The 16,186-nt window shown below is 43.4% G+C and overlaps 1 protein-coding gene across 1 annotated transcript; it reads left to right on the top strand.

Annotated features, from left to right (window-relative positions):
• The first annotated feature begins 2,457 nt into the window (after positions 1-2,457).
• Positions 2,458-11,628, top strand: morf4l1 (mortality factor 4 like 1). Its single transcript, XM_080736031.1, has 12 exons — positions 2,458-2,575; positions 4,204-4,250; positions 4,825-4,892; positions 5,010-5,096; positions 6,478-6,555; positions 6,675-6,700; positions 7,139-7,230; positions 7,531-7,632; positions 7,736-7,824; positions 8,321-8,493; positions 10,811-10,895; positions 10,987-11,628. Exons 1-12 carry the CDS (start codon positions 2,536-2,538, stop codon positions 11,069-11,071), a joined length of 972 nt encoding a protein of 323 aa, XP_080592157.1. The 5' UTR covers positions 2,458-2,535; the 3' UTR covers positions 11,072-11,628.
• The last annotated feature ends 4,558 nt before the right edge of the window (positions 11,629-16,186 follow it).

The raw sequence follows: 16,186 nt of genomic DNA, 5'->3' as shown, positions 1-16,186 counted from the left end.
ATTGTGTAACTCGCAAAATGTATATTGCCTTGGGGACTGAATCAGGGCTAGTGTCATAGGTGGGGTGAATAAGTGGCTTATTCTTGCATATTAAAATGGGAGTGTGACAGTAACACAACAGCCATATTATTTGAAGGGCCAAAATAGCTTGTGACTATTGGATTTTGACTAGCTGTTGGTCTTTCTTTATTTTGATCAATTCTTTGGAGGTTTGTTCCATGAAAGAACCTTGTGCAGTTGACTGGTTGTTGGTGTGACATATTGACTGATTGAATACTTTATTAACAGTTTTCGAATAGTGCAGTGGTACAATATACAATGGTGCTAAAAGGATAACACAAAAAGCCCTAAGGGCTTGTTTCCATGTGTGGTCCTGGTCCTGTGTATTCAATTCATCAAAACATTTAGAGACATACAATAATAATACGACATCAGCAACATTTAGCAGAAATAAAAACATTTATTTACAGTAAACAGTTGGGGGGTGGTGAAACAAATTGCAAACAGGTGCTCTTCTATGACGGTTTTGAAGAAGGTCACTCTTTGATGTCTGTTGCTAGGGCATTCCATGTTTTGGTAGCATAGCAATAGAAGGAATTTAAAGGACAACTTTGTTTTTTTACAAGGGTTCATATTTTAGATTGTAATTATAGAAAAGAAAAAGTGAGTGTTAAAATGTTTTCATTTGCTTCGTTCTATTGTTTTATCGCGTTTACCGTGCTAAAAGGTGGGGCATGTGTACACTAGCCTCGGAATAGATACTGCAGTTTATAGTTAGCTAGATGTATTATCTAGGCTGGCCCCAGGCTATGTGTACGCATGGGGGCATGCGTACAAGTGGCTAAATATGTATTTTTAGACCCAATAAGCCAGCCGTTTCTTTATTGCTATTTACAGTAACACTACTAGCCCCCATAAGTCACATCCAACCATGTAAGGTTGTGTTGTATCTTGGGAATGGACTTATTCTGTGTAAAATTACATATTTAGCCACTTAAAGCTATACTGTGTAAGTTGCTCAACTGGTGGTCTGTAGCAGTATAGCAAACCGCGGTCGCGTTTGCTTTTTTCGTCCGTTTTTCGCTCGCGGACCGGGCCGTCAGACCACCGCGTCCGCCTCGCCTCGCCGAGACGCTTTCAATGAGGTCTCCCGTGTCCTTCTACGAGCAGCGGTTGGAGAGTTACATGCTAGACTCCTCCAGTGTAAACACTGCAGTGTACTTCCTGAAGGCGTGTTTCCTAAACCCACCAGAGAGCCCGGCAGTGTATGTTCTGCGCTGTGATTGGCCGGCAGTGTATAACCCTCGCTGTGATTGGCCGGTAGTGTGATGACGCAATTTTTCCGCGAAAACCGGTCCCGGGCAGGGATCATAGAAAACATAAAGAGAAGGCTTTAGAAGCTGAAAATAACGGAGTGGGGGTTCTAAAACTTTAGCGATTTAACAGCTAGGACCATTTTAAGACTTGTTTTATAAAAAAAGTTACATGGTACAACTTTAATGTACGCATGCCCCAGGCCCCAACCACTGAAATAAGAATCTCTAAAACAATAGAAAGAAGTAAATTAAAAAATGTTAACACTCCTCTTTTATATTCTTTAATTATAATCTAAAATATGCACCCTTGTTGTAAAAAACTAAAATTGTCCTTTAAATAACCCCATGGTTGTGCCGAATCTAGGTTGAACAAGCTCAGAGGAGCTCCCTCTGGTGTTGTGCCTGTGTCTTTAACGTTTGAAAGGTACATGTTTCTTTATGAGGAACATCAGCGGTGTAAAAGTACATTTACGTTGAGGTGTTTGTAATTTACTTGTGTATTTCCAATTTTCAGTACAGACATTCTATAACGAGTATACTTTTATTTTGGTACTTCAAGTAGACCTACATGTTGATACCAATACTTTTGTACTTTTACTCAAGTAAAACGTTTGAAATCTAGACTTTTACTTATAACAGAGTACTTTTACTTTAGTAAAACATGTGAGTACTTTTTCCTCCAGTGAGGCGTGATTATGGATCCCACTGGGAAAGATGGATAACCACGCCCTGGACTCATTTTTGAAGCTTGTGATTGGCTGAACCGGACGTAGGGAGCGCTCCGTTGTAGTCACTTGGACCGCGCGAGGTGCACCAAAACCCTCATTGCGTTTATTGTGCGCTTATAGAACGATTGCATTCACCACAGCTTCGTAACTCGCGCGGCGCTCTGCCGGCCGCGCGGCCCTGGCCCGCTCTTCGCGGGCACTCGCGCCTGCGGCGCTCGGGCGCGAAGAGCAGGACCAAGGACCGCTGGCCTTCGCGCCGCTTGCAATGTCGTGGACAATAACTGTGAAAACGAGCGCTCTATGCCGTTTCCATCCATCTTTCCCAGTGGGATCCATAATCAGGCTCCTGGCGTATGTTGTTGGGCTAGTGGTCGCGCGGTTTTTACGTCACGGACGAGAATTACGTAATAGAGCGGCGCCGTTTCTGAATGGAATGGAAGCTGGCGATGCCTGGATTTGATTTTCAGATATTTTGATCGTTTAATCTGTGAATGGCGCCGAAACAGGACCCGAAGCCTAAATTTCAAGAAGGTATGGAACTGTTCGTCGCATATCCGAGGTGTATCTTGCTAAAGGGCGTATGCTTGATGAGACGATGGCCACGGTTAGCATCAATACAAACATGGTCCTCCCTCCCGCCGCTCACTAGCTAATGTTCATGTTAATGTATCTACTGCTGCTTTGTGGCTCTGGATCACAATGGTTGGCCACGTTTGCATTTTTATTCTATTGGATATGTTGGTATAAATAGGCCCACGATACGCTTAAAAGAATATATGCATGCTGCTGTCCCACTTTTGTTGCATTAATGGTACTAGGAAGGAACTAGCTGGGTCTAGCAAAGCTAGGAGGGTGCCCACTGCCTACCGAACAGTTTTGGGCAGTAACTAGTTACTAGTAATATATTACTGTACTATAATGTTATTACTTTACCCAGCAACGAGTAGTATAAGGGATTACTCTGCCAAAACAGTAATATTATACCATCTATTACTATGTAACACACACACACACACACACACACACACACACACACACACACACACACACACACACTCACTACTCTGGTGTTGTTGGCTACATCTTGAAAACATTTCGATTAAAAGGTCAAGAGAGATTACTGCTATATTTTATAGCTGTTTTTGCTGATTGGTGAATCTTAGGATTTTTATTGCAAAAAATATGATTCTGTTCTGAAAGGAGCTGTCTAAACAGATTTTGTTGTAGTACATCTCTTCTTTTCTTTTTTCTAGTCAGGGAGCAGCAGTAATATGTAATATATTAGTCTTGATTCCAAGTTATAAGTAATATAATATTATTACATTTTTAATGAGTAATAAGTAACATATTACTAATATTAGTAATATTGCCCAACACTGCTACCGAAGTGCTTCTTTGTCTGTATCTTTTAGGGCTGTCCACACAAAGAACTCTATAACTAACTATAAAGATATGTGTTCACTACAATAACGACGAACAGTAAGAGCGTTGATTTGATGATCGATAAAAAACACTGACAGACGATCAAAATCCAGCCAAATGTTTAGATTCAACGCGTCACGCTCAGCATGTATTACAGAACTTTATCATAGTTATCATTCTTATCGTTATAGAGGTTGACACACTTTAGTGTTATATCTATAGCCTCGGATCAAGACAGTCATATAGATTTCTTCTATCAAGTCTGTACTCTGACATTGCTTTTTTTGATAAGCAAATGTCAGACTATTAAAAAAAAATCTATGACAGTCTATATCTATATTTTATGTTATGGTAATATATTGTGTAATGTAGGTACCGGTATATGCTATGGTAATACCATCTATATGTATATGCCACTAATGTCAGGTAACAGGTTGTGTCAGGTACTATGTTACGGAAATATATTGCTATCTGTATATATCGGGTACAATGTGCACTGAGTTCCAATTCCAAACAGAGTGCAGTATCTTTCCTGTCAATTTACACCCAGATCTTCTGAGTGCAATGCAGGTTTCGTACTTTAATTAAATAAATAAAAAAGGTGTGATTCGAAACCATAAACTGTAATGACCATCATTTATGATCCTCATCTACAGTATGTGCAAACAAATGACCCGCAGCAAAAGCTTCCTTTGTTAGCATGTTCTCATTGCATGTTTTAATTGTTCCTGATTCAGGTGAACGAGTGCTGTGTTTTCATGGGCCATTGCTCTACGAAGCTAAGGTGAGGCCTTTAGGAGGGTTGCCCATTGTATCTCCCATGTCTGTTGACATAACATAACCATTATCTATGACAAGGGTCTTCAACGTTTTCAGGCCAAGGACCCCTTAGTTGAGAGAGAGAGAGAGAGAGAGAGATGAAGCAGGGACCTTTTCATAGATTCCATATAGTTTCATTATTTGACAGCACGATCGTCAGTGTATTTTGGATTTATGTCAGTTTGTGTTTTCAGATATTTAACCACTTGAACCGTCAATGCTTAATAAACTTGACCTTTCACTCTGTACTTAGTGTGCTCTTTTTCCCCTCTACACCGAAGCTCTTTGCCAAAAATAGCCGATCTACAAGCTCACAACGCCTCGCAGCGCAGCTTGTAGATCTGCTATTTTTGGCTAAAGTTCTCGGAATATGGACGGCTGGACGCTAGGGTTCAAGTGGTTAATTTAAAAAAGGAGAAAAACGTTTCTATCACACAAAGATTTGGAGGACCCCCTGTAGTAACTCTCCCGGACCCCTTGTTGAAGACCCTTGATCTATGAATCTGTTTATAAATTGACAGTCCTATCTCTCTCCACAGTGTGTTAAAACAAATATCAAGGAAAAGCAAATCAAATACTTCATTCATTATAGTGGATGGAATAAAAAGTAAGTTTCTGTTGAACATTCAAAATATATATATATAATATATATTGTAAAGCAGTAAAGATTATACAGGTGCTTGATTTGTTTTCACCCCCCTATTCTTTTTCTTTATTTTTTCAGCTGGGACGAATGGGTTCCTGAAAGCAGAGTGCTTAAGTATGTGGACAGTAACCTGCAGAAACAAAAAGAGCTTCAGAGGGCTAATCAGTGAGTTGGTCTTCTTAAATGTTTGATTGATAGACCTGTCATGATGATGTACAGTAGACTTAAAGGACAACTTTGGATTTTTACAACAAGGGTTCATAATTTAGATTGTAATTAGAAAAATGTTTTCATTTGCTTCGTTCTATTGTTTTATCGCGTTTACCGTGCAAAAATGTGGGGCATGTGTACAAGTGGCTAAATATGTCTTTTTAGACACAATAAGCCAGCAGTTTCTTTATTGCTATTTATAGTAACACTTCTAGCCCCCATAAGTCACATCCAACCATGAAAGGTTGCGTTGTATCTTGGGAATGGGCTTATTCTGTGTAAAATGACATATTTAGCCACTTGTACGCATGCCCCCAACCACTGAAATAAGAATCTCTAAAACAATAGAAAGAAGTAAATGAAATAATTTTAACACTCATCTTTTATATTCTTTAATTACAATCTAAAATATGAACCCTTGTTGTAAAAAACTAAAGTTGTCCTTTAAGTCCTGACAGCATAATAGAGTTATTCCGCAAACTCTCTTTCTTTCAGGAGGTGCTTTAACCCATTTAGGAATGGAACCCCTATTTGTAACTATACTTTTCAAGACGGGACATCATCTTTTTGATTTTTTTTGGCCTCAGTCCTAAATGGGTTAAGCATGTGGTAAACACTAACCTGGTGAATGTTAACCACTATGCCTAAACCTAACCCAAACCCTAACCTCAGTAAAACTATGCCTAAACCTAACCCCTAACCCTTAGTCGAACTAATGAAATGTAAAAATATCGAGATTTCCCCAGCCACTGCTGCCCTGTTAACTCATTTAGGATATGTACAAATGTTCTGTGTTTAATTTATTTAAAATGTAACATTTCGGATAGATGAATATTATAGATCAACTGTCACAAATTCATCACATTGTGGAGACAAGCAGCCTCAACACTTATGACTGCAATAAGATGTTTGACCACTAGAGGGCAGCAAGTAGTAACTATTGTTGCAGATCCCATCTAATAAATAAAGAGTGGTCTAATAAAGGCATGGCCAACCTGTCCAATCTTTAGCTATTGGTAGCAAGTTACTAGGTGTGCAATGATGAACTGTCTGCTTGTGGCCATGTCAATTAGTGTGGTGACGGTCTCCTTTTGGTCAGATGGAAATCGTAATCTTTATAAATAATCAATTTATATGTACAAAACTACTTCACAAGAACAATATAACTAAAAGATTCGCGGGGGGAGAAAGGAAAAATGGGCTGGCACACTTGATAGACCATTAAAAAATTAGGTTAGGTTCTTTGTATAATACTGTATTTTATACGAATGCCCTATTGTCACAATAAGCAATATTCATGTCTCAAGTTAACTAAAACATTTCCCCCCCCCCCCAGAGACCATTATGTTGAGGGAAGGATGAGGGGTGTAGCACCGAACAAGAAGATACCTCCTGTGCCGCAGAAAAATGATGTGTGAGTACAGACTGTTACGTTTTCTGAACTTTCTATTTCCACAGCCAGTGAGTTGCATCCTTTTAAATTGATTTTGCCTTCTGGAATTTTAACATATCCACATTGTTTTACCCCTTTAGGAAAACCAAAAAGAACAAACAGAAGAGTAAGTATCATATACGTGTTGTGTATTATCCCCATCATCACAATCTCTATAATATACATCCTTCATTGACACAAAGAAATATACACTACATTGCTTGAATATATATGTGTGCATACTATGTTGTTTGAATATATACATGTATATTATAGGTACATAGTGATGGTGTTTTGATATGAATATGACTTAACAACTGTAGGTGGTAAATATATTCTATAACAATATGTTATGCTCAAAATAATAGTTATCTGAAATGATCCAAAACTGCATAAACATACAATTATCATGTTCATTGAATTCAATTTGAAGTGGAAAAATCAACGGACCCTTAAGGGTCCTGGGTGTTTTAAATGCAGTCAAGATGAACCACAATAATCATTAATGTCTTAAGTACTATTTAACGGGTTTGTGCGGATCTGCCTGTCCCTTGTATCCATCCAGCTCCAGGGGCAGGAGAAGGCACGAGTTCAGGGGGAGACCCAGCCCACCCACCAAGGAAGAAGAGGGCACGTGTTGACCCAACTGTTGAAAGTGTATGTACATGAAAAGCTATTTTAATATACTGCATATATCACAAAACCCAGTACAAAGTGTGTTTTTACTATGTGGCTTTTAACTACACAATGGAAGCTGTGTGTTCTGTCACAGAGATGCATACTGTATTGAACTAGCAGTTACTGAGTGATTGATTGATTGAATGCTTTTTTAACAGTTTGCACATGGTACAGTGGTACAATTATACGATGGTGCTAAAAGAATAACAAAATGATCTATTCAGTACATAGACTGCTGTGTGGGTAATAAATAACCACACTGTCCCTGTGTATGTTTAGGAGGAGACCTTCATAAATCGAGTGGAGGTTAAAGTAAAGATTCCAGAGGAGTTAAAACCATGGCTTGTGGATGACTGGGACCTAATCACACGGCAGAAGCAGGTTCATGACCAATTAATTACACAGCATATTGTTTTCCCCCTTGCGTCACCCCAGTATTTGCCTTCTGTCAAATCTATAAGAAATCTTTCTTCACCTTCTTCAGCTTTTCCACCTGCCTGCCAAAAAGAATGTGGATTCTGTTCTTGAAGATTATGCAAGCTACAAGAAATCTAGAGGAAACTCTGACAGCAAGTAATATACACACACAATATTTATGGTTTTTTATCTTGTTGCCTATATTTGGGCTGGGTGATGTGGACAAAATCAAATATCACGTTATTTTGTATGTAATTTGATGAAAATAATTTAAAACATTTCAAAGAGGGCAAAATGAGTTGAGCTAAGGCGCACAACACGTTTCTGAGCATTGCGTTGTGAATTTGTAGGATTTTTCTGTTACTTTTGACCATTACATTTTTTTAAATACAGCATAAATGTTTAAAATCAGGAAATGACGAACACTTACTTGTATGCCATGTCACTATATTGCGATATCTATTCTTAGATCACAATATCCATATGATATCGACATATTGCCCAGCTCTATCTCATATTATGAGCCATTCTTGTTGGTTTACTTCGTAATCGACTTGTGACATAGTAGACTATCCACAACAATACCAATATTATAATACCCAATTAATAATTAGATTTACCATCTACAATGACTCCTCTGTTTATTGCGCAGGGAATTTGCTGTGAATGAGGTTGTCGCTGGTGTACGGGAGTATTTCAACGTCATGTTGGGAACACAACTTCTGTACAAGTTTGAGAGGCCACAGTATGCAGACGTCCTTGCCAACCAGCCAGATACATCTATGTCTCAGATCTACGGGGCTCCGCATTTACTCCGACTATTTGGTACAGATATTTCTATATAATTACATGTCTGTTATTACTGGGATGGGCTTTGATTGTGTATGGCAGGGGTCTTCAACGGGGGGTCCGGGACCCCTAGGGAGTCCTCAGAGTTACTACAGGGGGTCCTCCAAATCTTCCAATCCTTTTTATATTAACAACTTGACTAGTTTCCATATGCTGAGAACTGTTGACAAAAATAGCAGATCTACAAGCTCACAAGCGTGAGGCGTGAGCTTGTAGATTGGCTATTTTCGGCAAAGAGGTTTGGTGTGTAGAGGGTAAAAAGAGCAGACTAAGTACAGAGGGAAAGGTCAAGTTTATTAAGTATTGAAGGTTCAAGTGGTTAAATATATGAAAACACAAATTGACATGAATCCAAAATACACTGATGCCTGTGCTGTCAAACAATGAAACTATTTATGGAATCTATGAAAAGGTTGTGGGGGTCCCTGCTTCATCTCTCTCAACTAAGGGGTCCTTGGCCTGAAAACGTTGAAGACCCCTGGTGTAAGGGTCAAACAACAACAATAATCATAATACGTTTAAATAAATACATTTAAAAAACACCCAAAAGGTATGAAAAAGGCATGTTCATGACAAATTACAAATAACATTGTTTTGGCAAGAATAGGCAAAACTTTGCCATCAAACTCAGTAAAAGTTATAAGCTCTCCAGTGCTGTTATCTATCCAGTTGTATCTATCTAGTTTAGAGCTATTATTAGTATGTTCCTTTTATCAAATCAATCAATCAAACATCTTCAAATCTCTCTCAAAATTGTGGGTAAAACCAATTTGAATCCTGCCCAGATGCCCATAATTAATTTCATCCACAGTCTGTCTATCACCAGAAGTTCAATTATTTACATGCTGGTGTTAATCTATTACTCTGTTTGCACCCTTTATTTTTTTTTTATTTTTTTATTTATTTATTATTATTTTATTTTTTTACCTTGGTAGGATGCTTCTTTCTTGACTATGTAAATATGAACGCTGTGGAAATATTTGTAGAACTGTTGGTTAATGAAAAGCAAAGAACGTACAAATATTTCTGCCGGAATTAACTGGAGGTGGTGTGGGCCTCTTAGACTTTTTTCAACCCACCATCTGTGATGAGGTGCCCGGCTGACGACTATAAACGCCAGCCCTCCAGGCTATGGGATCTGGTCGCAGTATACCATGAGAAATATCGCAGCTTGTCTCCATCTGTCTGTCTGTTTAGTCAGTCAGTCAGTCCGTACACATTTTCACAGTCTATTGGTTCCCTTGTCACTGTGACATCATGCTTTGATGTCACTGTGATGTCAGGGGAACCACTCTTAACAGAATGGTTTTGCTGCTCTGACCTCACGCTCTGGCTTGATGTCCCTTCTATGCACATATATTTTATGCCCATATATAGTCGACAATGTGATGTCAGTACATGCCCATATACAGTATGGGCATTCCCAGATCACACTTGCAAATTAATTACATCCTTGTCCGTTTTATGCCCATATATGGAGAACCCTGTCCCAGTGTCATCAATATTAAGGGCATATCTGGGAATGCCCATATATGGACATGTTCTGCCAATCTCAACAGGCACTGTTGTGATTGGGTAACTGGTCCGATATACATCACTGGCCAGATAGCCAAGAATTGGCGCAACCTCGCCCTTTAGGGCGATGTCGCATGTCGACCTGAGGCGTCTTACTAGTAGCAAAAACCTAGGGCGAAAGGATCTTGCCCACTGAAGTCTCTGTTTTCATATAAAGAAAATACAGACTTAAACCTGCAAATAGCTACATACACCCACCTATGTTGACTCTGATACGTACTATTAATTGCAGACAATTATACAACAATAACAAAACCGTTATTAAGCCGTGAGGGTGATTGTGTGGTCCATTCTGAGATCTCTATGAGCAAGGCAGACACAAACACTTGAAGAGCATCATCCCATCAGAAAAGTGTGTGCTATGAGCCTTTCCTCAATCCACAGGCTGTAGTAGGCTACAGCCTTTAAACACTGCAACATACAGTACAGTCAAACAAGATGTCCTATATATGGTGTACAAAAAGTGCGTAAACGTGACACAGCGTGAGGTTGAATATATCATTGTTTCACACAGTAATGGCTCTTGGTAAGTCTACCTTGAATGGTTAGGATATGGCTAATAATAGAAATCCTCTATGCAGAATATTAATGGAAATGTTACTTCTGGGAACTCACTGGAAGCTCTAGTCTAGGTTTTTACACATGGTTACAGCACGTGATGTCGAAGGTTTAGAAGAAAGTGTAATGATTTCTACTTCCCCACTCTTGTTTCTGACAGTAAGAATTGGAGCCATGCTGGCTTACACACCCCTGGACGAGAAGAGCCTTGCACTGCTGCTCAGTTATCTGCAGGACTTCCTCAAGTGAGTACTCCTCCTGGTTTCACAATTTACATGAAAGATAATTTTTAGTCTGTTGTACAGTATAGAAGTAACTGTTTTGTGTCCTTTCTAGGTACCTTGTTAAGAATTCTGCATCCCTCTTCAATGCAAGTGACTATGAAGTGGCCCCTCCAGAGTACCACCGCAAAGCAGTTTAAAACCCTGAATTATGTTTCGACGACAGTGTTGTGTGACGTATTGCTAAAAAGAAAGAATGTTTTTAACTGATAAAATGTTAATGCATTGTCTTTTTTTCTCTTGAAAATATGTCAAGTGACATCGCACAACACTTTGTCATTAAATGAACAGGAACATGAAGCAGACTTAATGTTGATATGGTTAGAAAGTAAGATCTTGTCTGTAGATTTACAGACAATGATCTTAAAGATGTCACGAGAGTTTTCAGAACAGATCGCCTCAGATCTTTATTGATTGTTATTGAGAGTTTATAAAAATCAGTCCAAGATTTTAGACTTCTCCCTGGATAAAAACGTATTTTCTTTCATGTGGAAAGCTGCTGAGAACGTGTGTGTTTTTGGTATGTTCTTGAGTACCACTTTTTTTAGTTTCTAATTATGATGCTTGTTCTCTTCTGGTGTTTACTGAGATCTTTCAAAAAGAAACGTTTCATCATGTTTTGTTTCTGTTCTAACGCTGGCTAAGTTAGTCTTGTTGGCTGTTGTCATTTTATAATAAAAGTTTTTCATTCTCAGTTTACTTTGTATACAGTAGCTCTGTTATGAAGCAGATTAAGATCACATTTGATTATATACCTGTTTGTAAGGGGCAAACTTTGCCTGGTTCCAGCTCCTGAATCACATTAAAATTAATTCTCCATGTTGCAATGAAATGAAATGAAATGGGAATTCTGAGTGCCTGATAGGCTAGGGCAAATTATAAGTAGCCTCGCCATTGCTGTGAAATCCTGTTGAGCCATTATTTGAGTAGGCCTATATGGAAGGTGTATACTTTCAATTTAACCTTTTAAGTCCCCGGATCATGCATTTTTCTCTTTTTATTTTTCCTTATAAAGGTAATGTATGCTACAATTTTACTTTCCGTGCCAAATAAGCATTAAATGACTTGTGTTACTTTCACAAAAACCTTCAAGTTCAAATTAACCGCCAAAGGAGGCATGATATCAAAGGTAGGTTATTATGGAAAATAGAAGAATGCCCCAAATTCAATGTTGTTGGCATTAATGCTTTTTAGCAGCACAATTTGATAAACAACTTAGATTGTTGCATTTTGAAAAATACAATAAAAGTCTTAAAAGACGTAGTGAAGTGAAAGTGAAACTACATTTTCGGTCATTTTATTTTTACTTCTGAAACGGCCTCACAACAACCAATCAGAAGGTTCCATCCGCTAAAGCAATGTGATGCTGATGCTATGTAGCATACAGGCGCGTGCTGAATGCATAGAGTTATAATAATAAGGGCTGAATGATGATGCTGCCCAAGGAAGAGGAAGTTGCTTTCTAATCTGTAATGTTTTCAAATACATAAGTTTAGTTAGTCCAAAGTTTAGTATGCTGAAGTTAATGCACCGTCTGGGATCATCTTGAATCAAAACGGAGAGAGTTCTGTAATTAAAATCAGCTGTGTTTGACTTTGGATCCACGCGCAGGTATGGGAATCACACAGGTGAATCAAATCAAGATTCATTTGTAGCCTATAATAATTCATCACGCACATTTTCGTTTACAGGAAGTACTATGATGAGCCTTTTAGGAACTTAATGAAATAATTACACACAAAAAAAAACGTTTTATGTCTTTGGCATCTGTTGTACTGTATGTATTGTAACAATCCCAAGAACCGGAGGCAGAGACGTGTCCCACAGTTTAGTGTCACGTTTATTAAAGGCTTCGTTCAGCATGAATAATAAACATATAACCTCGCAGAGTGTGGCACAGACTGTATCCCATATCACAACAACACCCTGGAATGACGCTACTTCCCCCCAAGTTCCGGGAAAAGCCACAACAACAACACGTGACATCCGGCCACTCTTAAAGGGGCCGCTACACTACCCCCCCCTTACAAAAAGTCCTCGTCCCCGAGGACCGCTCCGGAGGTAAAGAAAATAACACAGCCTAAGGCAACATGGCAACAAGTGCAGTGCAACCCAACACAAACCCCACATCCCAACAACATTTCAAGTTCACAATCACATCTTTTTTTTCTTTTTTTTTTTTTCCTGTCCAGTCCACATCAGTCCAGTGCCCCAAAGGACACCGCATAGTCACGTAAGTGGGCCGGAGGCCTTGTCCGCCTCCTCGGCCGAGACCTAGTAGGGAGTGGGGGCATGGGAGCAGGGGGCAGAGGGACAGACCCCGGGGAGAGGGCATCCGGGGCAAGGGACAAGGGGAGCGGGGTGGGGCAAACGGGCGTGGGGGCCTCCTGCGGGAGGCCGTGAGGGGGCAGAGGAGCTGGGGAAGGGGGAGAGGTTGCCTGAGAGTTCGTGTCGGAGGAAGGAGAGCCCCCCCTGTAAGGGGCCAGTCTGTCTCTGTGGAGGGCCACCCTCCTTCCCCGAGGAGGCATCTGCACGCGGTACACAACCTCTCCCAGTCTCTCCAGCACCTTGCAGGGCCCCACCCACTTACTGTCAAGCTTGGGGCTGCGTCCCTTCTTCCGTATCGGGTTGTAGACCCAGACCAACTCGTCTGGCTTGAAGTCCCGTCCCCGAGACTTCACGTCGTAGTACCGCTTCTGCTTCACGCCGGCCTCCTGCAGCTGTTCCCTGGCGAAGCGGTGCGCTGAATCCAGGCGGTCCTGCAGCTTCCTGGCGTACTCCGGCCCTGCAGGGACAGCCGGGGCGTCAGGTGGGCGTCCGAAGGCCAGCTCAGCCGGGGTGCGCAGCTCCCTTCCCAGCATGAGGAGAGCGGGTGTGCACTCCGTAGACTCCTGCACCGCGGAGCGGCACGCCATGAGCACCAGGGGCAGGTGTTTGTCCCAGTCCCTCTGGTGCCGGGAGGTGACGATGGCCAGCTGGTCTCCCATGTTCCGGTGGAATCTCTCAACCAAACCGTCGCTCTGAGGGTGCAGCGGGGTGGTGCGTGTCTTGTGTATGCCCAGGCGCTCGCACATGGCAGCGAACACCCGGGATTCAAAATTAGTCCCCCGATCACTGTGAATGGATTCCATCGCCCCGAGCCGACTTATCATGCCCTCTACCAGGGCATCAGCGACCGTTTCAGCCTCCTGGTTTGGGATGGCATACGCCTCCGGCCACTTTGTGAAGTAATCCATGGCGGAGAGGACGTAGCGGTTGCCCCCGTCAGAGAGAGGGTACGGCCCCGTAATGTCTATCCCCACTCTCTCCATAGGGGACCCCACCGGGAACTGCTGGAGTGGCGCTTGCGAGCGCCCGGTGGGGCCTTTGCGAGCAACACAGGGGTCACAGCGACGGCAGAAGTCAACAACGTCCCTCTTCTGCCGCCCCCAGTAGAAGCTCTGACGAAGGCGGCGGAGAGTTTTGTTGACCCCAAAGTGTCCAGACCCACCCGCCCCGTGCATGGCTTCCAGCACTGTCTCTTGCAGACCCTTTGGGACCACCACCTGCCACTGCTCCTCCCCGGTGGCTGCTGTCTTGAACGCCCGCTGCAGCACACCTTGGGACAGCCGCAGCGATTCAAACATAGTCCATAGTCCTTGAGTCGCCTTGGAAAAGGGCGCCACCTCCTCCCAAGGCGGACGCTGCTGGGCCTCGACCCACTGCAAGGCAGGCTGCAGGTCCGGATCTTTTTCTTGCTCGGCTCTCCATTCTGCATCCGACACCGCTTGCAGCTCCCTGCAGACGACCTCCCCGACTCTGACGGCTGCACACTCCTCCTCGTCCATGTGCCGCTCCAGCTCCCGTGCCTCTCTCCGCTCGCAGTAGCGGCACCCTTCTGCTGCACAGGGCCGACGTGAGAGAGCGTCTGCGTTGGCGTGGCGAGCCCCAGGGCGGTGCACTATCTTGAAGTCGAACTCTTGCAGCTTCTCCAACCACCTGGCAACCTGCCCCTCCGGCTCCCGGAAAGTCATTAACCACTGGAGGGCTGAGTGGTCAGTTCTTACAGTGAAGGGGTGGCCGCACAGGTAGTACTTGAAGTGCCTGACAGAGAGCACCACTGCCAGGAGCTCCCGGCGGGTGACGCAGTAGTTCCGCTCGCTTTTCTTGAGCTTCTGGCTGAAGTACGCAACCACTCTCTCACCCTCTGGCCACGACTGCGACAGGACACCCCCCACCCCCACACTGCTAGCGTCAGTGTCCAGTACAAAAGGCAGTGTGGGGTCAGGTGGGGCGAGAACCGGGGCCTCGCACAGGGCTCGCTTCAGCCTGAGGAATGCCTCCTGGCACGCCTCGGACCACACATAGTCTCTGTCTTTCTCCAGCAGCCTGTACAGGGGCGATGCGATCGTGGCAAACCCCCGCACATGCCGTCTGTAGTACGAGGCCAACCCGATGAAGCTTTTCAACTGGCTCTGGTCGCGGGGGGTGGGCCACTGCTCCACCGCCCGCACCTTCTCGTCCATGGGGCCGATGCCCGCTGCCCCCAACTGGTGCCCCAGGAATGTCACCTCCCTCCGCATAAAGCGGCATTTCTCTGGGTGCAGCATCAGGCCCGCTTCCTTAATTTTCCCCAGAACCCTCCTCAGGGACCCCAGGGCCGCCTCGAAGGAGCGCCCGTGCACCAGAATGTCGTCCAGGTACACCAGGCACTCCTGGCGGGGTATACCAGCCAGCACTTTGTCCATAAGGCGGGAGAAGGTGGCAGGGGCGTTGCAAAGTCCGAAGCTGAGCACCTTAAACTGCCACAGGCCGCGTCCGGTGCAGAAGGCTGACTTGGGGCGGGATTCAGGGGAGAGGGGGACTTGGTAGTAACCGCTTTTGAGGTCCAACGTGGTGAACCACGAGGACCCCGTCACTAGATCCAAGGACTCGTCGATACGGGGGAGGGGGTAAGAGTCCTTAGTGGTCAAGTCATTCAGCCGCCTGTAATCCACACAGAACCGCCAGTCTCCATTCTTTTTCGGGACCATGACCACCGGTGCCGCCCAGGGGCTGTCGGAAGGCTCGATAAAGTCTGACTGCAGCAGGTCGTCCACGGCCTGGTCGCATGCCTCCTGACGAGCGAGAGGGAGGCGGCGCGGCTGACACTTGACGGGCCGCTCAAGTCCAGTGTCAATCACGTGCTGCGCCATGTGAGTTCTCCCCACCTCACTCTCGCTCGCTGTAAAGCTGTCCTGGAACTCCGACAGCAGCTGTCTCAGCTCCTCCTGTTG

This window comes from Nannobrachium achirus, assembly GCF_963921795.1.
Source record: "Nannobrachium achirus genome assembly, chromosome: 11".
NCBI lineage: Eukaryota > Metazoa > Chordata > Actinopteri > Myctophiformes > Myctophidae > Nannobrachium > Nannobrachium achirus.
The sequence above is the reverse complement of the archived record's forward strand: the minus strand, read 5'-3'. Positions and strand labels throughout refer to the sequence as shown.